The sequence below is a fragment of the Nerophis lumbriciformis genome, linkage group LG13 (assembly GCF_033978685.3).
Source record: "Nerophis lumbriciformis linkage group LG13, RoL_Nlum_v2.1, whole genome shotgun sequence".
Lineage (NCBI taxonomy): Eukaryota > Metazoa > Chordata > Actinopteri > Syngnathiformes > Syngnathidae > Nerophis > Nerophis lumbriciformis.
Genome location: NC_084560.2, coordinates 9355421 through 9383297, shown reverse-complemented (window position 1 = coordinate 9383297; position 27877 = coordinate 9355421). Strand labels below are relative to the sequence as shown.

Here is a 27877-nt window from a genome sequence, read left to right as displayed (position 1 = left end):
ACGATTGACTGTCATAATTTCACATTTTTATTTTAAAATCTTGACTTTTTATTTAATAATTATGACTTTATTTCATAGGTTTTACTATTTATTTAATAATTATGACTTATATGTCATCATTTTGACTTTTTGTTTTATAATTGTGACTTTTTATTTCATAATTTAAATTTTTTTCTCATAATTTCGTATTTTTATATCGTGATTTTTTATTTCATAAATATGACTTTCGATATCATAATTGACTTCATATCATAAATTCGACTTTTTATCTCAGTTATGACTTCATTTTATGGTTATACCTTTCTATTTCACAATTGACTGTCATCATTTAACATTTTTATTTTAAAATCTTGACTTTTTATTTAATAATTATGACTTTATTTCATAGGTTCTACTATTTATTTAATAATTATGACTTATATGTCATCATTTTGACTTTTTGTTTTATAATTGTGACTTTTTATTTCATAATTTCAATTTTTTCCTCATAATTTCGTATTTTTATATCGTGATTTTTTATTTCATAATTATGACTTTCTATATCATAATTGACTTCATATCATGAATTCGACTTTTTATCTCAGTTATGACTTCATTTTATGTTTATACCATTCTATTTCACGATTGACTGTCATAATTTAACATTTTTATTTTAAAATCTTGACTTTTTATTTAATAATTTTGACTTTCAATCAATCAATCAATGTTTATTTATATAGCCCTAAATCACAAGTGTCTCAAAGGGCTGACTTTATTTCATAGGTTCTACTATTTATTTAATAATTATGACTTATATGTCATCATTTTGACCTTTTGTTTTATAATTGTGACTTTTTATTTCATAATTTAAATTTTTTTCTCATAATTTCGTATTTTTCTATCGTGATTTTTATTTCATAATTATGACTTTCTATATCATAATTGACTTCATATCATAAATTCGACTTTTTATCTCAGTTATGACTTCATTTTATGGTTATACCATTCTATTTCACGATTGACTGTCATAATTTAACATTTTTATTTTAAAATCTTGACTTTTTATTTAATAATTATGACTTTATTTCATAGGTTCTACTATTTATTTTATAATTATGACTTATATCTCATCATTTTGACTTTTTGTTTTCTAATTGTGACTTTTTATTTCATAATTTAAATTTTTTTCTGATAATTTCGTATTTTTATATCGTGATTTTCTATTTCATAATTATGATTTTCTATGTCACAATTGACTTTATTTCATAAATTCGACTTTTTATCTCAGTTATGACTTTATTTTATGGTTATACTTTTCTATTTCACAATTGACTTATGATAAACATTTTTATTTTAAAATCTTGACTTTTTATTTAATATCTATGACTTTATTTCATAGGTTCTACTATTTATTTTATAATTATGACTTATATCTCATCATTTTGACTTTTTGCTTTTTAATTTTGACTTTTTATTTCATAATAAAAAAAATTCTAATAATTTCGTATTTTTTATCATGATTTTTTCTCTCATAATTATGACTTTCTATATCATAATTGACTTTATATCTAATAAATTCGACTTTTTATCTCAGTTATGACTTAATCTCATAATTATGACATACTATCTCACGATTTTTGTTTTAATCCCGTGATTTCTCATTTCATTTTTTTTTTAATCTCATGATTTTTATCTTATAGTTTCAACTTTTTAGCTCATACTTATGACTTTTTATCTACAATGGAGGTATTTTTTTCAGTAGTGAAAAAAGGCTTTTTCTTATTAACCTGATGCATTTTTTGTACTAAAACAAATTGATGTGACAGAAAGTGTTGAACCATTAATTTTTTATTCAAAGTTATTTTATTTGTCAATTTTTCAAAAGGGACAAGCGGTAGAAAATGGATGGATGGAATTTTTCAACATGTGCTGGTTCATACAGGCACATCGAAAACCACGTTTCTCTCTGAATCCGCTGGGAAAAGTACATAAAAATTCATACATACCAATTGTACATGATAATGTACAAAATGTGCATTTCCAAGAATAAGTGCATTGTGAAAAAAGAAAAGCAGCCACAAATGTGCATCTAAACTAAAAACACCAGCAGCAACAACAAACTAACTTGGATGTTATGACTTTCTATCTCGCAACAACTCCTAAAAAGAACTAGAACGGAAACTCCCGGACCCAACCACTTATGCCTATTCTTTGGATCGGTCATTCCACTCAACTTTGGTGACGAGTACGATGAGATTTCTGATTTAGAAGGTAAGACAACCATTTTACTCAAGATACTACATGCGCTACTGCAAACTGTAAACAAGCGTGCTTGTGACCACATCAAAGTGATCAACAATCCCAACTAACCTCTACCTCACGACCCCACAGGAACCATTGTACCCACTGCACCTAATCCTTACTACCTTCCTAGAAATGGACCAGGCTTTTCCTTAGCTTGTCTCTGACTCTTTGCATCAAGATCAAGTGAAGATGCAGAAGATATATCTGCAACTTTACCTGGTTCTCCTTTTACACCTGTCCTGGCAATTTTCAAATATTCTATCTGAACACGTCCAAACTTTCCTAAAAAGACCTAGAACTCCAAGACTCAACCACGGACACTTTGTTTTTTGATCTGTCATTCCACTCAACTTGGGCAACTACAAATTCAATGAACTCTCTGATTTAGAAGGTAGGACAACCATTTTACTCGTGAGTTACTACATGGTCTACTACAAACTCAAGCATGCTTTTGACCACGTCCAAGTGATCAAAAATCCTAACAAACCTCTACCTCACAACCCCAAAGGAACCGTCGTTCCCACTGCACCTAATCCTTACCACCTTTCTAGAAATTAACCAGACTTTTCCTTAGATTGGCTCTAACTCTTCACGTGAATATGCAGAAGAGATGTCTGCAACTTTACCTGGTTGTTCTTTTACACCTGGACCAGCAGATGTATCGGAACAACTCCTAAAAAGACATAGAACGGAAACTCCCGGGCCCAACCACTTATGCCTATTCTTTGGATCGGCCATTCCACTCAACTGCGGTGACGAGTGCGATGAGATTTTTGATTTAGAAGGTAAGACAACCATTTTACTCAAGATACTACATGCGCTGCTGCAAACTGTAAACAAGCGTGCTTGTGACCACATCAAAGTGATCAACAATCCCAACTAACCTCTACCTCACGACCCCACAAGAACCATTGTACCCGCTGCACCTAATCCTTACCACCTTCCTAGAAATGGACCAGGCTTTTCCTTAGCTTGTCTCTAACTCTTTGCATCAAGATCAAGTGAAGATGCAGAAGATATATCTGCAACTTTACCTGGTTCTCCTTTTACACCTGTCCTGGCAACAAATATTCTATCTGAACACGTCCAAACTCTCCTAAAAAGACCTAGAACTCCAAGACCCAACCATGGACACTTTGTTTTTTGATCTGTCATTCCACTCAACTTGGGCAACTACAAATTCAATGAACTCTCTGATTTAGAAGGTAGGACAACCATTTTACTCGTGAGTTACTACATGGTCTACTACAAACTCAAGCATGCTTTTGACCACGTCCAAGTGATACAAAATCCCAACAAACCTCTACCTCACAACCCCAAAAGAACCATTGTACCCACTGCACTTAATCCCTACCACCTTTCTAGAAATGAACCAGACTTTTCCTTAGATTGGCTCTAACTCTTTGCATCAGGATCACATGAAGATGCAGAAGAGATGTCTGCAACTTTACCTGGTTCTCCTTTTACACCTGGACCAGCAGATGTATCGGAACAACTCCTAAAAAGACATAGAACGGAAACTCCCAGACCCATACGCCTATTCTTTGGATCTGTCATTCCACTCAACTGTGGTGACGAGTGCGATGAGATTCTTGATTTAGAAGGTGAGACACCCATTTTACACAAGATACTACATGCTCTACTAAAAACTGTAAACAAGCATGCTTGTGACCACGTCAAAGTGATCAACAATCCCAACCAACCACTACTTCACGACCCCACAGGAACCATTGTACCCACTGCACCTAATCCTTACCACCTTCCTAGAAATGGACCAGGCTTTTCCTTAGCTTGTCTCTAACTCTTTGCATCAAGATCAAGTGAAGATGCAGAAGATATATCTGCAACTTTACCTGGTTCTCCTTTTACACCTGTCCTGGCAATTTTCAAATATTCTATCTGAACACGTCCAAACTCTCCTAAAAAGACCTAGAACTCCAAAACCCAACCACGGACACTTTGTTTTTTGATCTGTCATTCCACTCAACTTGGGCAACTACAAATTCAATGAACTCTCTGATTTAGAAGGTAGGACAACCATTTTACTCGTGAGTTACTACATGGTCTACTACAAACTCAAGCATGCTTTTGACCACGTCCAAGTGATCAAGAATCCCAACAAACCTCTACCTCACAACCCCAAAGGAACCGTCGTTCCCAATGCACTTAATCCTTACCACCTTTCTAGAAATTAATTAGACTTTTCCTTAGATTGGCTCTAACTATTCATGTGAATATGCAGAAGAGATGTCTGCAACTTTATCTGGTTTTCCTTTACACCTGGACCAGCAGATGTATCGGAACAACTCCAAAAAAGAACTAGAACGGAAACTCCCGAGCCCAACCACTTATGCCTATTCTTTGGATCGGTCATTCCACTCAACTTTGGTGACGAGTACGATGAGATTTCTGATTTAGAAGGTAAGACAACCATTTTACTCAAGATACTACATGCGCTACTACAAACTGTAAACAAGCGTGCTTGTGACCACGTCAAAGTGATCAACAATTCCAACCAACCTCTACCTCTTGACCCCACAGGAACCATTGTACCCACTGCACCTAATCCTTACCACCTTCCTAGAAATGGACCAGGCTTTTCCTTAGCTTGTCTCTAACTCTTTGCATCAAGATCAAGTGAAGATGCAGAAGATATATCTGCAACTTTACCTGGTTCTCCTTTTACACCTGTCCTGGCAATTTTCAAATATTCTATCTGAACACGTCCAAACTTTCCTAAAAAGACCTAGAACTCCAAGACTCAACCACGGACACTTTGTTTTTTGATCTGTCATTCCACTCAACTTGGGCAACTACAAATTCAATGAACTCTCTGATTTAGAAGGTAGGACAACCATTTTACTCGTGAGTTACTACATGGTCTACTACAAACTCAAGCATGCTTTTGACCACGTCCAAGTGATCAAGAATCCCAACAAACCTCTACCTCACAACCCCGAAGGAACCGTCGTTCCCACTGCACTTAATCCTTACCACCTTTCTAGAAATTAATTAGACTTTTCCTTAGATTGGCTCTAACTCTTCACGTGAATATGCAGAAGAGATGTCTGCAACTTTACCTGGTTGTTCTTTTACACCTGGACCAGCAGATGTATCGGAACAACTCCTAAAAAGACATAGAACGGAAACTCCCGGGCCCAACCACTTATGCCTATTCTTTGGATCGGCCATTCCACTCAACTGCGGTGACGAGTGCGATGAGATTTTTGATTTAGAAGGTAAGACAACCATTTTACTCAAGATACTACATGCACTACTACAAACTGTAAACAAGCGTGCTTGTGACCACGTCAAAGGGATCAACAATCCCAACCAACCTCTACCTCACAACAACCATCGTACCCGCTGCACGTAATCCTTACCACCTTTGTAGAAATGGACCAGGCTTTTCCTTAGCTTGGCTCTACTCTTTGCATCAGGATCACATGAAGATGCAGAAGATATATCTGCAAATTTACCTGGTTCTCCTTTTACACCTGTACTGGCAATTTTCAGATATTCTATCTGAACAATTCCAAACTCTCCTAAAAAGACCTGGAACTCCAGGACCGAACCACCGACACTTTCTCTTTGGATCTGTCATTCCACTCAACTTTGACAACAAAACATTCAATGAGCTTTCTGATTTAGAAGGTAGGACAACCATTTTACTCGTGAGTTACTACATGCTATACAAACTCAGGCACGCTTTTTACCACGTCCAAGTGATCAGTAATCCCAACAAACCTCTACCTCACGACCCCACAGAAACCATCGTACTCATAGGACCTAATCCTTACCACCTTCTGAAAAATGAACCAGGCTTTTCCTTAGATTGGCTCCAACTCTTTGCATCAGGATCACGTGACCATGCAGAAGAGATATCTGCAACTTTACCTGGTTCTCCTTTTACACCTGGACCAGCAGATGTACAATTTTAAACGCTCAAAAAAAGACGTACACCTGGAACTCCAAGACCCAACGACTGTATATAAACCTGTAGTTTAACCAAATCAATATAGTGTATTTCAAACACAATAAAAATGACATGCCTTTAACCGTAAAGGTAGTTATATTGTATTATATGTTTCTCTTATTAAAATAAAAGTGTAGTCAACTTTAGATAGCCAATAGTACACTTTGTGACATGCAAAAAAAAAAAAGTAGTATTCCTCAAAAGCAATCATGATGTTTTAGTTACTCATGTGGTGGTACCACCATATCGTCCGCCCTGATGAACGAGGACTGGTGGTAGCGGCGGCGAGATGAAAAGTCGGCATTTTCCTCGGTCAGCTGCTTGGTTTGAAGACCGAGCCCTGACAGCGAGGGTGTCACCACGGTCTCATCTCTGGGAGACGCCCTTCTTCTGGCACAAAGACAGGAAGGTGATGTCACTAAAATTGTCTGAATGCAATTATTATATTAAGGATGCATTTTTATACTTAAGTCTCTGCCTTCTTTTAAAGGGGAACTGGACTTTTTACAGAATTTTGTCAATCATTCACAATCTTTAAGTAAGACAAGAACACCTTTTCTCTTTTTTTTTAATGCATTCTAACTCGTACAAACCCCGTTTCCATATGAGTTGGGAAATTGTGTTAGATGTAAATATAAACGGAATACAATGATTTGCAAATCATTTTCAACCCATATTCAGTTGAATATGCTACAAAGACAACATATTTGATGTTCAAAATGATAAACTTTTTTTTTTTTTTTTTGCAAATAATCATTAACTTTAGAATTTGATGCCAGCAACTCGTGACAAAGAAGTTGGGAAAGGTGGCAATAAATACTGATAAAGTTGAGGAATGCTCATCAAACACTTATTTGGAACATCCCACAGGTGAACAGGCAAATTGGGAACAGGTGGGTGCCATGATTGGGTATAAAAGTAGATTCCATGAAATGCTCAGTCATTCACAAACAAGGATGGGGCGATGGTCACCACTTTGTCAACAAATGCGTGAGCAAATTGTTGAACAGTTTAAGAAAAACCTTTCTCAACCAGCTATTGCAAGGAATTTAGGGATTTCACTATCTACGGTCCGTAATATCATCAAAGGGTTCAGAGAATCTGGAGAAATCACTGCACGTAAGCAGCTAAGTCCGTGACCTTCGATCCCTCAGGCTGTACTGCATCAACAAGCGACATCGGTGTGTAAAGGATATCACCACATGGGCTCAGGAACACTTCAAAAACCCACTGTCAGTAACTACAGTTGGTGGCTACATCTGTAAGTGTAAGTTAAAACTCTCCTATGCAAGGCGGAAACCGTTTATCAACAACACCCAGAAACGCAGTCGGCTTCGCTGGGCCTGAGCTCATCTAAGATGGACTGATACGAAGTGGAAAAGTGTTCTGTGGTCTGACGAGTCCACATTTCAAATTGTTTTTGGAAACTGTGGACGTCGTGTCCTCCGGACCAAAGAGGAAAAACACCATCCAAACTGTTATAGGCACAAAGTTCAAGAGCCAGCATCTGTGATGGTATGGGGGTGTATTAGTGCCCAAGACATGGGTAACTTACACATCTGTGAAGGCACCATTAATGCTGAAAGGTACATACAGGTTTTGGAGCAACATATGTTGCCATCCAAGCAACGTTACCATGGACGCCCCTGCTTATTTCAGCAAGACAATGCCAAGCCACGTGTTACATCAACGTGGCTTCATAGTAAAAGAGTGCGGGTACTAGACTGGCCTGCCTGTAGTCCAGACCTGTCTCCCATTGAAAATGTGTGGCGCATTATGAAGCCTAAAATACCACAACGGAGACCCCCGGACTGTTGAACAACTTAAGCTGTACATCAAGCAAGAATGGGAAAGAATTCCACCTGAGAAGCTTAAAAAATGTGTCTCCCCAGTTCCCAAACGTTTACTGAGTGTTGTTAAAAGGAAAGGCCATGTAACACAGTGGTGAACATGCCCTTTCCCAACTACTTTGGCACGTGTTGCAGCCATGAAATTCTAAGTTAATTATTATTTGCAAAAAAAATGAGTTTGAACATCAAATATGTTGTTTTTGTAGTGCATTCAATTGAATATGGGTTGAAAAGGATTTGCAAATCATTGTATTCCGTTTATATTTACATCTAACACAATTTCCCAACTCATATGGAAACGGGGTTTGTAAATAAACACTAGCAAGAGTCAGCTAACAATGGCGCTAAAAAGAGTCGTTTGATTCCACATACAAAGCTTGCTAAAAAAAACATCCAAAAACCTCCATCAAGATGTTATATACACACTGTAAGTATATATGTAGTATCTAGTAACATTCATAATAACATGTAATATTTACATATTTTGATCATTTCAAGCATACGGCGGTGTATTAATTTCACAGACGCATCACAACGTTCACTTTCCCTTCAACAACAACAAGACTACTAATCATGGCAGACTTGCTGAGAGACAACAAAGACTACATTGGGACAAATGATGATCCAGAAACTTCTATTTTTGAGCCTGAATATAAGGAGGATGATCTACAAGTTTTAGAAGCTGTGTGCTAAACAGATGCAGCTTTAGTCAAACACTAAGCATCATGTAGCAGTATTGCTAAGTGCTAAACTAGATATACAAACATAATAAAACAATCACTTACTGTACAATGTCTGCTCTCACTGGGATAAAGACTGATGGGATGTTTATATCTTCCCCTTTACATCAGCAACTCACCATAATCCTCACAAAGGGTTAAAAAAATGGTTTTCTTTCGTGTCTTTCTCAACATCTCCGGGTCTAAGTTGGATGCCAAAGTTTACCAACTTGTGGGTTTATGTCCACAACCTTCTACTATCCAGGTGAGAGACATGATTTATAATCTAGAATTAACTTTCACCAACTCAGAGGCGATGCAGCAGCTCAATATGTCAATATAGCTGCATAAGCTCGTTAGCTCTCTATGATCACGGCGCCGCTAAAAGTAGTTCCTCTGCGTTAGCGCTTATAATAACAACATTGCTAATATTCAGGTCACGACATGTAAATGGAGTATTGTTGGAGGTTTTTAAAAAAAATGTTTTTTAGAGGCCTTTATGGACGCAATCACATCATGAATCTCATTATTTCTGTCTTGCCTCGGGTGAGGGCGGTCACATTTTTTTCTCCTTCCCTCATCTCCTTGCTTGCTCTCTTTGTCTCGTCTTGTCTACACTTTTTTTGAAGCCTCTTTCTTTGCGCTGTCCTCCAAATCTAAACATCAGACATGGAATTGATTAGCTTGACTCTCGACTCAATTGACGAAGAAAAGAGGTTCGGGGGAGCCTGGCTGCCCTGATAGAACCATTGCTGCGGGGTGCGTGAGAGATTCCTGGGACGAATGGAGAATCATGTGCCTCTCAGTCCTTTCCATCGAGGACGTGGAAGACATCTACCTATTTGGAACCATGATCGCGGGGCACCTGCTGATTGGGCTGGGCATTGCTCTGGTGTATCGTCAAATTCGTAAGATGATGGCAGCCACTCAAGGAGCCCAAAGGCTGTTCGTCGCAATGGAAGGATTGGGTCGGGCTGTGGGATCACAGTCTGGGGCCATTTCTGAACTGAATCGCAAGATGGATCACATCATGGAGAAACTTGTTGAAAGGTAAACATTGGATATGAGAGCCAACATGGACGAATAGAACAGACAAGCCATTGTAATGTCTGCTCGCGGAAAAACAAAAATCCTAATCTATGATTTGACTCCCTCGAATGGCCTTGATGCAACAACAGGAGCAGGCTGTTCTGAAAACATCCCCCGAGGACTCTCAAAGATGGACGCTTTTGACTTCCCTCCCTCCTCAATGACATCTGGAAGTCGAACTTTGCTTGCATTGCATGCAGAACGGCCCCAGGCCTATGGACACAACACCACTGAACCCAAAAACAATGGGCATATACACAAACACACACCCTACCCACTGCTTGATCCCCCTTCGGGGTGATGGACGGCTGAGTTGCGCTTTATAGCCGGCCTCCAGGGCCCCAACTAGCTGCTAGCATTTGTTTATGAGTTAGAATGCATAAAAAAAGAAAAACGTGTGTTTTGTCCACGAAAAAGTGCAATTCTCCTTTAACAGTAAAATAACAACTTAAAGAACTGTTCCACTTTCTAGCGACAGTATGATGAAACAATACCTGCAAATGGTGTTTAATGTTGAGTTCGTCCACGTGAAGAAACTGAATGGAGCTGCAACACCTGAAAAAGATTTACACTTATCAGAAATGAGTATGAATTGTCTAAATACAAACCCCGTTTCCATATGAGTTGGGAAATTGTGTTAGATGTAAATATAAACGGAATACAATGATTTGCAAATCCTTTTCAACCCATATTCAGTTGAATGCACTACAAAGACAACATATTTGATGTTCAAACTCATAAACTTTATTTTTTTTTTGCAAATAATAATTAACTTAGAATTTCATGGCTGCAACACGTGCCAAAGTAGTTGGGAAAGGGCATGTTCACCACTGTGTTACATGGCCTTTCCTTTTAACAACACTCTGTAAACGTTTGGGAACTGAGGAGACACATTTTTGAAGCTTCTCAGGTGGAATTCTTTCCCATTCTTGCTTGATGTACAGCTTAAGTTGTTCAACAGTCCGGGGTCTTTGTTGTGGTATTTTACGCTTCATAATGCGCCACACATTTTCAATGGGAGACAGGTCTGGACTACAGGCAGGCCAGTCTAGTACCCACACTCTATTACTATGAAGCCACGTTGATGTAACACGTGGCTTGGCATTGTCTTGCTGAAATAAGCAGGGGCGTCCATGGTAACGTTGCTTGGATGGCAACATATGTTGCTCCAAAACCTGTATGTACCTTTCAGCATTCATGCCGCCTTCACAGATGTGTAAGTTACCCATGACTTGGACACTAATACACCCCCATACCATCACACATGCTGGCTTTTACACTTTGCGCCTATAACAATCCGGATGGTTCTTTTCCTCTTTGGTCCGGAGGACACGACGTCCACAGTTTCCAAAAACAATTTGAAATGTGGACTCGTCAGACCACAGAACACTTTTCCACTTTGTATCAGTCCATCTTAGATGAGCTCAGGCCCAGCGAAGCCGACGGCGTTTCTGGGTGTTGTTGATAAACGGTTTCCGCCTTGCATAGGAGAGTTTTAACTTGCACTTACAGATGTAGCGACCAACTGTAGTTACTGACAGTGGGTTTCTGAAGTGTTCCTGAGCCCATGTGGTGATATCCTTTGCACACTGATGGCGCTTGTTGATGCAGTACAGCCTGAGAGATCGAAAGTCACGGGCTTAGCTGCTTACGTGCAGTGATTTCTCCAGATTCTCTGAACCCTTTGATGATATTACGGACCGTAGATGGTGAATTCCCTAAATTCCTTGCAATAGCTGGTTGAGAAAGGTTTTTCTTAAACTGTTCAACAATTTGCTCACGCATTTGTTGACAAAGTGGTGACCCTCGCCCCAACTTTTGTTTGTGAATGACTGAGCATTTCATGGAATCTACTTTTATACCCAATCATGGCACCCGCCTGTTCCTAATCTGCCTGTTCACCTGTGGGATGTTCCAAATAAGTGTTTGATGAGCATTCCTCAACTTTATCAGTATTTATTGCCACCTTTCCCAACTTCTTTGTCACGTGCTGCTGGCATCAAATTCTAAAGTTAATGATTATTTGCAAAAAAAAAAAAGATGTTTATGAGTTTGAACATCAAATATGTTGTCTTTGTAGCATATTCAACTGAATATGGGTTGAAAAGGATTTGCAAATCATTGTATTCCGTTTATATTTACATCTAACACAATTTCCCAACTCATATGGAAACGGGGTTTGTACAAAATGACGTTATAGCTGCAGACATATTTTAGAGGCCACATGGTCTGATCAAGCACCTGTGGCAGAAGTGCTAAACGCAGCAATGCGAGCAATTTTAGTGTTGCTGAAGCGGCGTTCAGATTTGATGAAAGGTCATAGCCTCCATTCTGGGAATCTTTAACAGCTGCCAGACTGACACCGACTCCAAACTGTGATATCCAGTTGGTGTTACAGGAGGAATATGCTCACCAAATTGGAATGTGTCCGGTCCTAATGCTGGGATGAGACAAAGTCATCAACCACAACCACAACTCACGCACACTATACAGGCGATGTCTAAAATCGTTTTTTAAAGAAGTGCTATACGGTGCAACGATAACAAATAAAAGGCACATTATTGACAGTTTGATGCAATAGCTTGAATATACAATAACAAAGTAAAAGGCACATTATTGACAGTGTGATGCAATATCTTGAATATACAATAACAAAGTAAAAGGCACATTATTGACAGTGTGATGCAATATCTTGAATATACAATAACAAAGTAAAAGGCACATTATTGACAGTGTGATGCAACAGATTGAATATACAATAACAAAGTAAAAGGCACATTGACAGTGTGATGCAACAGATTGAATATACAATAACAAAGTAAAAGGCACATTATTGACAGTTTGATGCAATATCTTGAATATACAATAACAAAGTAAAAGGCACATTATTGACAGTGTGATGCAATATCTTGAATATACAATAACAAAGTAAAAGGCACATTGACAGTGGGATGTAATGGCTTGAATATACAATAACAAAGTAAAAGGCACATTATTGACAGTGTGATGCAATATCTTGAATATACAATAACAAAGTAAAAGGCACATTGACAGTGGGATGCAATAGCTTGAATATACAATAACAAAGTAAAAGGCACATTATTGACAGTGGGATGCATTAGCTTGAATATACAATAACAAAGTAAAAGGCACATTATTGACAGTGTGATGCAATAGCTTGAATATACAATAACAAAGTAAAAGGCACATTGACAGTGGGATGTAATAGCTTGAGTATACAATAACAAAGTAAAAGGCACATTATTGACAGTGAGAAGCAATAGCTTGAATCTACAATAACAAAGTAAAAGGCACATTATTGACAGTGTGATGCAAAGGTTTGAATATATAATAACAAAGTAAAATGCACATTATTGACAGTGTGATGCAAAGGCTTGAATATACAATAACAAAGTAAAAGGCACATTATTGACAGTGTGATGCAATGGCTTGAACATACAATAACAAACTAAAAGGCCCATTATTGACAGTGTGATGCAAAGGCTTGAATATAAACACAATTTCAGCAGAATGTTACATTATATTTTCTTAAGGGACACAATACTGTAAAAGTGAAACATGTTAGTGTACACGACAGCTTGTATATAAAAAATATGTTTATAGTTTTCTTAAATAGATTTTTGAAAATGATTAATCAAAAATGTATATATATACATATATATTTGTGTGTATATATATATATATATATATGTTTATATATATATGTATGTATATATATATATATATATATATATGTGTATGTGGTATGTGTATGTATATATATATATATGTATGTGTGTGTATGTATATATATATATATATATATATATATATATATATATATTAATTGTTTTTTAAAAATTATGAATGATATATATATGTATGTATAAATATATATATATATATATATGTAAATATATATATATATATATATATATATATATATATATATATATATATATATATATATATATAAATATATATAAATATATATATATATATATATATATATATATATATATATATATATATATATATATATATATATTTTTTTTTTTTTTTAAATATAAGAATAACATTTTTAAAATACTTTTAGGCCATTTCCATGTAGCCAGAGGAAGCTTTTTTTAACCTGTTACTGGTTTTGAAAAAGTTTCATTATTATACCATACTACTGTCTTGTTCTAAATAGCGAGTAGCAGTAGAATTATGTCCAACATGGCCGTGGTAGCGTCACGGTCTGGGGCTGCATAAGTGCTCCCTTTCCGGACCACATGATTGGTATTCCAACATAAAAGGTTTCAACACGAGGACGACAGTTCTTTGCTGAGGAAGTGTGTGAAGCTGAGCTAATATTATCTTGTGTTGGATTATTTCAGAGCACAGTCGATATATACTGCTATCCAGGCTGTAAACTGACCACCCTAAGTCAGGGGTCCCCAACCTTTTCTGCACTAGCTACCGGTTTAATGTCGGCATTATTTTCACGGACCGACCTTCCACGTGTGGCAGCAAAAATAAGTGCATGGAAAATACAACTCACCATAACGCTGATTTAGTGGAAGCACGTTATTGTGCCCGTGAAACTCTAAAAATCAGGCCTCTCACCTGGATAGTAGAAGGTTGTGAACATAAACCCACAAGTTGGTCAACTTTCACATCCAACTTAGACCCGGAGATGTCGAGAAAGACACGAAAAAACACATGTTTTGTCGCACTTTTTTAACTTTTCATGAGGATTATGATGAATTGTTGATGTAAAGGGGAATATATAAACATCCCAGTGAGAGCAGACATTGTACAGTAAGTTATTGTTTTATTATGTTTGTATATCTTGTTTTGTACTTAGCAAAACTGCTACATGATGCTTAGTGTTTGACTAAAGCTGCATCTGTTTAGCACACAGCTTCTAAAACGTGCGTATCGTCCTCCTTATATTCAGGCTCAAAAATAGAAGTTTCTGGATCATCATTTGTCCCAAAGTAGTCTGTGTTGTCTCTCATCAAGTCTGCCATGATAAGTAGTCTTGTTGTTGTTGTTGAAGGGAAAGTGAACGTTGTGATGCATCTGTGAAATTAATACGCCGCAGTATGCTTAAAATGATCAAAATATGTAAATATTACATGTTATTATGAATGTTACTAGATACTACATATATACTTACAGTGTGTATATAAAACATTGGATGTTTTAGGCGGAATAGAGCAACAGGATGGTTGAAAGGTCGGATTCGGGTTTAAAACTGGCATTTTGCGAATTTTGAGCATTGTAGAACTTTGAAAACATCCATTCATTTACTGTAAATGGGAATTTCCTGGAAATTTGGGAATTTCAGGAACTTTAGAAAATATTGATAATAACACAATTGTCCCAGAAGATATGAATGGATTGGTGTTGGAATTTTTGGAATCGGTTGAAAAATGTTGAAATAGTATCAGTTTGAATTGAGAATGGGTATTTTGGAATTTTCTGGAATTTGGGAAATTCAGGAACTTTAGAAAATATTGATAAGAGCACAATTGTCCTAGAAGATATGAAAGGATTGGTGTTTGAATTTTTGGAATCGGTTGAAAAATTTTGACATAGTAACAGTTTGATTTGGGAAAAGGTATTTTGGAATTTTCTGGAATTTGGGAATTTCAGGAACTTTAGAAAATATTGATACTAGCACAATTGTCCCAGAAGATATGAATGGATTGGTGTTGGAATTTTCGGAATCGGTTGAAAAATGTTGAAATAGTATCAGTTTGAATTGAGCATGGGTATTTTGGAATTTTCTGGAATTTGGGAATTTCAGGAACTTTAGAAAATATTGATAAGAGCACAATTGTCCTAGAAGATATGAATGGATTGGTGTTGGAATTTTTGGAATCGGTTGAAAAATGTTGACATAGTAACAGTTTGAATTGGGAATGGGTATTTTGGAATTTTCTGGAATTTGGGAATTTCAGGAACTTTAGAAAATATTGATAAGAGCACAATTGTCCTAGAAGATATGAATGGATTGGTGTCGGAATTTTTGGAATCGGTTGAAAAATGTTGAAAAAGTATCAGTTTGAATTGAGAATGGGTATTTTGGAATTTTCTGGAATTTGGGAATTTCAGGAACTTTAGAAAATATTGATAAGAGCACAATTGTCCTAGAAGATATGAATGGATTGGTGTTGGAATTTTTGGAATCGGTTGAAAAATGTTGACATAGTAACAGTTTGAATTGGGAAAAGGTATTTTGGAATTTTCTGGAATTTGGGAATTTCAGAAACTTTAGAAAATAAAGCAAGTCTTAAAGTGTTAATGAACAAGTGGTGCTCTGAGGAAGTCACCTCTGTGTAGTCCAGGACTTGTTTTGCCGATGTAGAAGAAGAGCAGCAGGGCGACAAGGATGTTTGCCAGTGCATAAACCCACTGAATAACGAACATGATCAGCAAGGAGCTCAGTGCCTGGAAGGAAGAAACACAAAGGCGCTGAAATGCGTGAGGACACGAAACAAACAATCACACAAACTTACACCGATAAGAGCGACCCAGTGGTTGCTGAACTTTGCGTAGGAAGACTCAGGTCGGGGTTCGACTTTTTCATTCTGCTGCTCCGCTTTTCTTCCCGGGGCTGCAGGGTTGTAAAGCAGCAAGGATTAAACCAGTCTATAAATACCAAAATCACTTCAGGATGTCCACTATAGAAGATCAAGTCAAACGCGCCAAATTGTATCAAATAAAAGAATACCCTCAGTTTGATCCACTGACCACTAAGGGGGCATAAAAAAATCAATCCGCATCTGAATCGCGATTCTTATTCATCTGGATTCCAAATCCATCCGTCTTCTCCCGCATATCTGAGGTTAGGTCGCGGGGGTGGCAGCCTAAGCACAGAAGCCCAGACTTCCCTCTCCCCAGCTACTTCCCGAGGGATCCCGAGGCGTTCCTAGGCCAGCTGAGAAATATAGTCTCTCCAACGTGTCCTAGGTCTTCCCCGTGGAGGCGTCCGGGTGGCATCCTGACCAGATGCCTGAACCACCTTATGTGGCTTTTCTCGATGTGAAGGAGCAGCAGCTTTAAGCTCTAAGGGAAAGTCCCGCCACCCGACGGAGGAAGCTCATTTCGGCCGCTTGTACCCGTGTTCTTGTCCTCTCAGTCATAACCCAAAGCTCATGACCATAGGTGAGGATGGGAACGTAGATCGACCGGTAAATTGAGAGCTTTGCCTTCCGGCTCAGCTCCTTCTTCACCACCACGGACCGATACAGGGTCCGCATCAGTGCAGACGCCGCACCGATCCGCCTGTCGATCTCACGATCCACTCTTTCCTTTCTCGTGAACAAGACTCCCGAGGTACTTGAACCTCCTCCCCAACCCGGCGATGGCACTCCGCCCTTTTCGGGGCGAGAACCATAGACTCGGACTTGGAAGTGCTGATTTTATTGTACGTCTGTTCTTGGACGTCTTGTGCTGTAAACTAATGGTGTATTTTGTAAGTGCAATGACAATAAAGTTCTATTGTGTTCTATAACGGATCAGATGTTTGAAGCACCTTCGCTGTGAGGCCCAGAAGAGGGATCTTGTTCAACATGGGGGGTACAGGTTTGGCCCAACTCGGGTTCTTTCTCTGAGCTCCTACCGAATGACAGAGCTTCTCACCCTATCTTTAAGGGAGAGCCCCGCCACCCGACAGAGGAAACTTATTTCGGCCGCTTGTACCCGTGATCTTGTCCTCTCAGTCATAACCCAAAGCTCATGACTATAGGTGAGGATGGGAATGTAGATCGACCGGTAAATTGAGAGCTTTGCCTTCCGGCTCAGCTCCTTCTTCACCACCACGGACCGATACAGGGTCCGCATCACTGCAGACGCCACACCGATCCGCCTGTCTATCTCACGATCCACTCTTCCCTTACTAGTGAACAAGACTCCGAGGTACTTGAACCTCCTCCCCAACCCGGCGATGGCACTCCGCCCTTTTCGGGGCGAGAACCATTGACTCGGACTTGGAAGTGCTGATTTTATTGTACGTCTGTTTTTGGACGGCTTGTGCTGTAAACTAACGGTGTATTTTGTAAGTGCAATGACAATAAAGTTCTATTGTGTTCTTTAACGGATCAGATGTTTGAAGCACCTTTGCTGTGAGGCCTAGAAGAGGGATCTTGTTCAACATGGGGGGTACAGGTTTGGCCCAACTCGGGTTCTTACTCTGAGCTCCTCCCGAATGACAGATCTTCTCACCCTATCTCTAAGGGAAAGCCCCACCACCCGGCGGAGAAAGCTAATTTCGGCCGCTTGTAGCCGTGATCTTGTTCTCTCAGTCATAACCCAACGATCATGACCATAGGTGAGGATGGGAACGTAGATCGACCGGTAAATTGAGAGCTTTGCCTTCCGGCTCAGCTCCTTCTTCACCACCACGGACCGATACAGGGTCCGCATCACTGCAGACGCCACACCGATCCGCCTGTCGATCTCACGATCCACTCTTGCCTCACTCGAGAACAAGACTCCAAGGTACTTGAACCTCCTCCCCAACCCGGCGATGGCACTCCACACTTTTTCCGGGCGAGAACCATGGACTCGGACTTGGAAGTGCTGATTTTATTGCACGTCTGTTTTTGGACGGCTTGTGCTGTAAACTAACGGTGTATTTTGTAAGTGCAATGACAATTACGTTCTATTGTGTTCTGTAACGGATCAGATGTTTGAAGCACCTTCGCTGTGAGGCCCAGAAGAGGGATCTTGTTCAACATGGAGGGTATAGGTTTGGCCCACCTCGGGTTCTTACTCTGAGCTCCTCCCGAATGACAGAGCTTCTCACCCTATCTCTAAGGGAACGTCCCGCCACCCGACGGAGGAAGCTCATTTCGGCCGCTTGTACACGTGATCTTGTCCTCTCAGTCATAACCCAAAGCTCATGACCATAGGTGAGGATGGGAACGTAGATCGACCGGTAAATTGAGAGCTTTGCCTTCCGGCTCAGCTCCTTCTTCACCACCACAGACCGATACAGGGTTCGCATCACTGCAGACGCCGCACCGATCCGCCTGTCGATCTCACGATCCACTCTTCCCTCACTCGAGAACAAGACTACAAGGTACTTGAACCTCCTCCCCAACCCGGCGATGGCACTCCACCCTTTTCCGGGCGAGAACCATGGACTCGGACTTGGAAGTGCTGATTTTATTGTACGTCTGTTCTTGGAGGGCTTGTGCTGTAAACTAATGGTGTATTTTGTAAGTGCAATGACAATAAAGTTCTATTGTGTTCTATAACGGATCAGATGTTTGAAGCACCTTCGCTGTGAGGCCCAGAAGAGGGATCTTGTTCAACATGGGGGGTACAGGTTTGGCCCACCTCGGGTTCTTCCTGAGAATTTGCTTGGTCTTCTTCAGACAGATCGCTATTGAGTCCCAAGGCGAAGCTACTCAACAACTTCTGTTTGGCCGTCGCCTCTCTGCCCCTTTGTCCTCGCATAGTCTTCTCAAATCCAGCGTCTCCGTTGTAGACCGAGGGAAAGATGTGATCCATGTCCTTGGTGAACTCCATCAAAGTGCTTTTACTCGGTGGACTTTCTCCTCTGGTGCCATAGTCTGGAGCGGCGCCCTCAATCAGAGGCCTGCAGCTTCGTCTGCTGGACCCCGGCTGTCGGCAGGTCGTGGCCATGTTGCTTCGGTCTTCCTTCTGCAACTGGGAGGTCATAGTCACAGAGAAGAAGGAGTAGTCGATGAAGCTGTAGGTGAGCAGGAAGTTGATGGTGACCACGGGTGCCAGAACGTTGACCTGGCCGATGAAAATGAAGGCCATGCTCAGGAGGCTGGTTAGAACGATGGCGGCCACCGGAGTCTTGTTTGGACCTCGCTGTAGGACACATTCACACAGCAGTTAGGGACTGGAACTGGAAACATCAGCTGAAAACTACTTGTACAAAACCAGAGGGGTTTTGGCGGTTTTTGTTTTGACCACTGTGATGCAAGTATTACGAACCGCCGATACGTGTGAGCGGAACTGAAATGCTTGAATGTCCAGGGTGAGTGGAGTGTGTGGATGTTGGAACGGTTCCAATCGGATGAGAAACGTGGGATATGAAGTAGATTGTATAATTCCGGGAAATGGAAAATGTATTTTGCGTTCAATATATCAGAAGAGTAGTGTGTGGATGGTTGAAAGGTCGGATTTGGTTTTAAAAATGGCACAACATTTTGCAAAATCTGAGCATTGTGGTACATTGAATACGTCCATTCATTTCAATGGGAATTTCCTTGAAATTTGGGAATTTCAGGAACTTTAGAAAATATTGATACTAGCACAATTGTCCCAGAAGATATGAATGGATTGGTGTCGGAATTTTTGGAATTGGTTGAAAAATGTTGACATAGTAACAGTTTGAATTGAGAATGGGTATTTTGGAATTTTCTGGAATTTGGGAATTTCAGGAACTTTAGAAAATATTGATACTAGCACAATTGTCCGAGAAGATATTAATGGATTGGTGCTGGAATTTTTGGAATTGGTTGAAACATGTTGACAAAGTAACAGTTTGAATATAGAATGGGTATTTTGGAATTTTCTGGAATTTGGGAATTTCAGGAACTTTAGAAAATATTGATACTAGCACAATTGTCCCAGAAGATATGAATGGATTGGTGTCGGAATTTTTGGAATTGGTTGAAACATGTTGAAATAGTATCAGTTTAAATTGAGAATGGGTATTTTGGAATTTTCTGGAATTTGGGACTTTCAGGAACTTTAGAAAATATTGATACTAGCGCAATTGTCCCAGAAGATATGAATGGATTGGTGTTGGAATTTTTGGAATCGGTTGAAAAATGTTGACATAGTAACAGTTTGAATTGAGAATGGGTATTTTGGAATTTTCTGGAAATTGGGAATTTCAGGAACTTTAGAAAATATTGATACTAGCACAATTGTCCTAGAAGATATGAATGGATTGGTGTTGGATTTTTTGGAATCGGTTGAAAAATGTTGACATAGTAACAGTTTGAATTGAGAATGGGTATTTTGGAATTTTCTGGAAATTGGGAATTTCAGGAACTTTAGAAAATATTGATACTAGCACAATTGTCCTAGAAGATATGAATGGATTGGTGTCAGAATTTTTGGAATTGGTTGAAAAATGTTGATATAGTAAGTTTGAATTGAGAATGGGTATTTTGGAATTTTCTGGAATTTGGGAATTTCAGGAACTTTAGAAAATATTGATACTAGCACAATTGTCCCAGAAGATATGAATGGATTGGTGACGGAATTTTGGAATTGGTTGAAAAATGTTGACATACTGTAGTAACAGTTTGAATTGAGAATGGGTATTTTGGAATTTTCTGGAATTTGGGACTTTCAGGAACTTTAGAAAATATTGATACTAGCACAATTGTCCGAGAAGATATTAATGGATTGGTGTTGGAATTTTTGGAATTGGTTGAAACTGTCTTGGTTGACAAGACTCTGCAGCATCGCGTGGACATCGGGGGAGGTACCTCTGGATTGGCAGACCGGGGTGGTGGTTCCTCTGTTTAAGAAGGGGAACCGGAGGGTGTGTTCTAACTATCGTGGGATCACACTCCTCAGCCTTCCCGGTAAGGTCTATTCGGGTGTACTGGAGAGGAGGCTACACCGGATAGTCGAACCTCGGATTCAGGAGGAACAGTGTGGTTTTCGTCCTGGTCGTGGAACTGTGGACCAGCTCTATACTCTCGGCAGGGTCCTTGAGGGTGCATGGGAGTTTGCCCAACCAGTCTACATGTGTTTTGTGGACTTGGAGAAGGCATTCGACCGTGTCCCTCGGGAAGTCCTGTGGGGAGTGCTCAGGGAGTATGGGGTATCGGACTGTCTGATTGTGGCAGTCCGCTCCCTGTATGCTCAGTGCCAGAGCTTGGTCCGCATTGCCGGCAGTAAGTCGGACACGTTTCCAGTGAGGGTTGGACTCCGCCAAGGCTGCCCTTTGTCACCCATTCTGTTCATAACTTTTATGGACAGAATTTCTAGGCGCAGTCAAGGCGTTGAGGGGATCCGGTTTGGTGGCTGCAGGATTAGGTCTCTGCTTTTTGCAGATGATGTGGTCCTGATGGCTTCATCTGGCCAGGATCTTCAGCTCTCGCTGGATCGGTTCGCAGCCAAGTGTGAAGCGACTGGGATGAGAATCAGCACCTCCAAGTCCGAGTCCATGGTTCTCGCCCGGAAAAGGGTGGAGTGCCATCTCCGGGTTGGGGAGAAGATCTTGCCCCAAGTGGAGGAGTTCAAGTACCTCGGAGTCTTATTCACGAGTGGGGGAAGAGTAGATCGTGAGATCGACAGGCGGATCGGTGCGGGGTCTTCAGTAATGCGGACGCTATATCGATCCGTTGTGGTGAAGAAGGAGCTGAGCCGGAAGGCAAAGCTCTCAATTTACCGGTCGATCTACGTTCCCATCCTCACCTATGGTCATGAGCTTTGGGTTATGACCGAAAGGACAAGATCACGGGTACAAGCGGCCGAAATTAGTTTCCTCCGCCGGGTGGCAGGGCTCTCCCTTAGAGATAGGGTGAGAAGCTCTGTCATCCGGGGGGAGCTCAAAGTAAAGCCGCTGCTCCTCCACATCGAGAGGAGCCAGATGAGGTGGTTCGGTCAGGATGCCACCCGAACGCCTCCCGAGGGAGGTTTTTAGGGCCCGTCCGACCGGTAGGAGGCCGCGGGGAAGACCCAGGACACGTTGGGAAGACTATGTCTCCCGGCTGGCCTGGGAACGCCTCGGGGTCCCCCGGGAGGAGCTGGACGAAGTGGCTGGGGAGAGGGAAGTCTGGGCTTCCCTGCTTAGGCTGCTGCCCCCGCGACCCGACCTCGGATAAGCGGAAGAAGATGGATGGATGGATGGATGGATGGTTGAAACATGTTGACAAAGTAACAGTTTGAATATAGAATGGGTATTTTGGAATTTTCTGGAATTTTCTGGAATTTGGGAATTTAGAAAATATTGATACTAGCACAATTGTCCTAGAAGATATGAATGGATTGGTGTTGGATTTTTTGGAATTGGTTGAAAAATGGACAAGCGCTAGAAAATGAATGGATGGATGGGTTGAAAAATGTTGAAATAGTATCAGTTTGAATTGAGAATGGGTAATTTTGGAATTTCAAGAACTTTAGAAAATATTGATACTAGCACAATTTTCCCAGAAGATATGAATGGATTGGTGTTGGAATTTTTGGAATCTGTTGAAAAATGTTGACATAGTAACAGTTTGAATTTAGAATGGGTGTTTTGGAATTATCTGGAATTTGGGAATTTCAGGAACTTTAGAAAATATTGATACTAGCACAATTGTCCCAGAAGATATGAATGGATTAGTGTCGGAATTTTTAGATTTGGTTGAAAAATGTTGAAATAGTATCAGTTTGAATTGAGAATGGGTATTTTGGAATTTTCTGGAATTTGGGAATTTCAGGAACTTTAGAAAATATTGATACTAGCACGATTGTCCCAGAAGATATGAATGGATTGGTGTTGGAATTTTTGGAATCGGTTGAAAAATGTTGACATAGTAACAGTTTGAATTGAGAATGAGTATTTTGGAATTTTCTGGAATTTGGGACTTTCAGGAACTTTAGAAAATATTGATACTAGCGCAATTGTCCCAGAAGATATGAATGGATTGGTGTTGGAATTTTTGGAATCGGTTGAAAAATGTTGACATAGTAACAGTTTGAATTGAGAATGGGTATTTTGGAATTTTCTGGAATTTGGGACTTTCAGGAACTTTAGAAAATATTGATACTAGCGCAATTGTCCCAGAAGATATGAATGGATTGGTGTTGGAATTTTTGGAATCGGTTGAAAAATGTTGACATAGTAACAGTTTGAATTGAGAATGGGTATTTTGGAATTTTCTGGAAATTGGGAATTTCAGGAACTTTAGAAAATATTGATACTAGCACAATTTTCCCAGAATATATGAATGGATTGGTGTCGGAATTTTTGGAATTGGTTGAAAAATGGACACGCGGTAGAAAATGAATGGATGGATGGGTTGAAAAATGTTGAAATAGTATCAGTTTGAATTGAGAATGGGTTTTTGGAATTTCAGGAACTTTAGAAAATATTGATCCTAGCACAATGTTCCCAGAAGATATGAATGGAGTGGTGTTGGAATTTTTGGAATTGGTTGAAAAATGTTGACATAGTAACAGTTTGAATTTAGAATGAGTGTTTTGGAATTTTCTGGAATTTGGGAATTTCAGGAACTTTAGAAAATATTGATACTAGCACAATTGTCCCAGAAGATATGAATGGATTGGTGTCGGAATTTTTGGAATTGTTTGAAAAATGTTGACATAGTAACAGTTTGAATTGAGAATGGGTATTTTGGAATTTTCTGGAATTTGGGAATTTCAGGAACTTTAGAAAATATTGATAGAAGCACAATTGTCCCAGAAGATATGAATGGATTGGTGCTGGGATTTTTGGAATTGGTTGAAACATGTTGACAAAGTAACAGTTTGAAAATAGAATGGGTATTTTGGAATTTTCTGGAATTTGGGAATTTCAGGAACTTTAGAAAATATTGATAGTAGCACAATTGTCCCAGAAGATATGAATGGATTGGTGTCGGAATTTTTGGAATTGGTTGAAAAATGGACAAGCGGTAGAAAATGGATGGATGGATGCGGTGAAAAATGTTGAAATAGTATCAGTTTGAATTGAGAATGGGTATTTTGGAATTTCAGGAACTTTAGAAAATATTGATAGTAGCACAATTTTCCCAGAAGATATGAATGGATTGGTGTCGAAATTTTTGGAATTGGTAGAAAAAATGTTGAAATAGTATCAGTTTGAATTTAGAATGGGTATTTTGGAATTTGGGAATTTCAGGAACTTTAGAAAATATTGATACTAGCACAATTGTCCCAGAAGATATGAATGGATTGGTGTCGGAATTTTTGGAATTGGTTGAAACATGTTGAAATAGTATCAGTTTGAATTGAGAATGGGTATTTTGGAATTTGGGAATTTCAGGAACTTTACAAAATATTGATACTAGCACAATTGTCCCAAAAGATATAAATGGATTGGTGTTGGATTTTTTGAAATCGGTTGAAAAATGTTGACATAGTAACAGTTTGAATTTAGAATGGGTGTTTTGGAATTTTCTGGAATTTGGGAATTTCAGGAATTTTAGAAAATATTGATACCAGCACAATTTTCTCAGAAGATATGAATGGATTGGTGTTGGAATTTTTGGAATCGGTTGAAACATGTTGACAAAGTAACAGTTTGAATATAGAATCGGTATTTTGGAATTTTCTGGAATTTGGGAATTTCAGGAATTTTGAAAATATTGATACTAGCACAATTGTCCTAGAAGATATGAATGGATTGGTGTTGGATTTTTTGGAATTGGTTGAAAAATAGGCAAGCGGTAGAAAATGGATGGATGGATGAGTTGAAAAATGTTGAAATAGTATCAGTTTGAATTGAGAATGGGTATTTTGGAATTTCAGGAACTTTAGAAAATATTGATACTAGCACAATTTTCCCAGAAGATATGAATGGATTGGTGTTGGAATTTTTGGAATCGGTTGAAAAATGTTGACATAGTAACAGTTTGAATTTAGAATGGGTGTTTTGGAATTTTCTGGAATTTGGGAATTTCAGGAACTTTAGAAAATATTGATACTAGCACAATTGTCCCAGAAGATATGAATGGATTAGTGTCGGAATTTTTGGATTTGGTTGAAACATGTTGAAATAGTATCAGTTGATTTGAGAATGGGTATTTTGGAATTTTCTGGAATTTGGGAATTTCAGGAACTTTAGAAAATATTGATACTAGCACAATTGTCCCAGAAGATATGAATGGATTGGTGTTGGAATTTTTGGAATCGGTTGAAAAATGTTGACATAGTAACAGTTTGAATTGAGAATGGGTATTTTGGATTTTTCTGGAATTTGGGAATTTCAGGAACTTTAGAAAATATTGATACTAGCACAATTGTCCCAAAAGATATAAATGAAATGGTGTTGGATTTTTTGGAATCGGTTGAAAAATGTTGACATAGTAACAGTTTGAATTGAGAATGGGTATTTTGGATTTTTCTGGAATTTGGGAATTTCAGGAACTTTAGAAAATATTGATACTAGCACAATTTTCCCAAAAGATATGAATGGATTGGTGTCGAAATTTTTGGAATTGGTAGAAAAATGTTGAAATAGTATCAGTTTAAATTGAGAATGGGTATTTTGGAATTTTCTGGAATTTGGGAATTTTAGGAACTTTAGAAAATATTGATACTAGCACAATTTCCCCAGAAGATATGAATGGATTGGTGTTGGAATTTTTGGAATTGGTTGAAAAATGGACAAGCGGTAGAAAATGGATGGATGGATGCGTGGAAAAATGTTGAAATAGTGTCAGTTTGAATTTAGAATGGGTATTTTGGAATTTTCTGGAATTTGGGAATTTCAGGAACTTTCGAAAATATTCATACTAGCACAATTGTCCCAGAAGATATGAATGGATTGGTGTCGGAATTTTTGTAATCGGTTGAAAAATGTTGACAAAGTAAACAGTTTGAATGGAGAATGGGTATTTTGGATTTTTCTGGAATTTGGAGAAAATCGGGAGTTTGTACAAAAAAAAAAAAAATAGGCTGTTTTGAAGTTGGAATGGTCAAAAATGGTTGAAAAATGTGGAATGTGAAAACTTTCCAGGAAGAGGTGAAAATAGGTCAGGAAAAAAACACGTGGAAGCTATTTCATACCTACAGGTCTGTTTCACAGGTTTCCCTGCTCTTCAGGGGAGTTTATTGAAGGGTCTGTGGCGTCACATGCAATATGTATAGGTGCATTAAATGGGGGCGTGGCCATTGTTACACAATAGTGCCTCTGTACTGACTTGATGAGACCAGTTCATTGTGTGTGTTTAAAGTGGACATGATGGGTGGTATATATAAAAAAAAAAGTCTTTCAGGCAAAGGTTACATGTTTTACAAACCCCGTTTCCATATGAGTTGGGAAATTGTGTTAGATGTAAATATAAACGGAATACAATGATTTGCAAATCATTTTCAACCCATATTCAGTTGAATATGCTACAAAGACAACATATTTGATGTTCAAACTGATAAACATTTTTTTTTGTGCAATCAATCATTAACTTTAGAATTTGATGCCAGCAACACGTGACAAAGAAGTTGGGAAAGGTGGCAATAAATACTGATAAAGTTGAGGAATGCTCATCAAACACTTATTTGGAACATCCCACAGGTGAACAGGCTAATTGGGAACAGGTGGGTGCCATGATTGGGTATAAAAGTAGATTCCATGAAATGCTCAGTCATTCACAAACAAGGATGGGGCGAGGGTCACCACTTTGTCAACAAACGCGTGAGCAAATTGTTGAACAGTTTAAGAAAAACCTTTCTCAACCAGCTATTGCAAGGAATTTAGGGATTTCACCATCTACGGTCCGTAATATCATCAAAGGGTTCAGGGAATCTGGAGAAATCACTGCACGTAAGCAGCTAAGCCCGTGACCTTCCATCCCTCAGGCTGTACTGCATCAACAAGTGACATTAGTGTGTAAAGGATATCACCACATGGTCTCAGGAACACTTCAGAAACCCACTGTCAGTAACTACAGTTGGTGGCTACATCTGTAAGTGCAAGTTAAAACTCTCCTCTGCAAAGCGAAAACCGTTTATCAACAACACCCAGAACGCCGTCGGCTTTGCTGGGCCTGAGCTCATCTAAGATGGACTTATACAAAGTGGAAAAGTGTTCTGTGGTCTGACGAGTCCACATTTCAAATTGTTTTTGGAAACTGTGGATTTCCAAAGAGGAAAAGAACCATCCGGATTGTTCTAGGCGCAAAGTGGAAAAGCCAGCATCTGTGATGGTATGGGGGTGTATTAGTGCCCAAGACATGGGTAACTTACACATCTGTGAAGGCGCCATTAATGCTGAAAGGTACATACAGGTTTTGGAG

General features: G+C 39.1%; 1 protein-coding gene across 5 annotated transcripts in view; it reads right to left on the bottom strand.

The window, feature by feature from the left end:
- Positions 1 to 4600: 4600 nt before the first annotated feature.
- The window catches only part of slc12a8 (solute carrier family 12 member 8), a 98999-nt gene continuing 75722 nt past the window's right edge, over positions 4601 to 27877 (bottom strand). For 3 of the 5 annotated variants that reach the window (XM_061971738.2, XM_061971740.2, XM_061971741.2), the window contains 5 exons: positions 19193 to 19757; positions 16427 to 16524; positions 16241 to 16358; positions 10412 to 10472; positions 4601 to 6649 (listed from right to left, as the gene is read on the bottom strand). In XM_061971738.2, coding sequence (XP_061827722.1) covers positions 6481 to 6649; positions 10412 to 10472; positions 16241 to 16358; positions 16427 to 16524; positions 19193 to 19757 — 1011 coding nt within the window. In that variant the 3' untranslated portion in view covers positions 4601 to 6480. The remainder of the gene's footprint in view (positions 6650 to 10411; positions 10473 to 16240; positions 16359 to 16426; positions 16525 to 19192; positions 19758 to 27877) is intronic. The other 2 variants (XM_061971739.2, XM_061971742.2) reach the window with 2 other exon arrangements.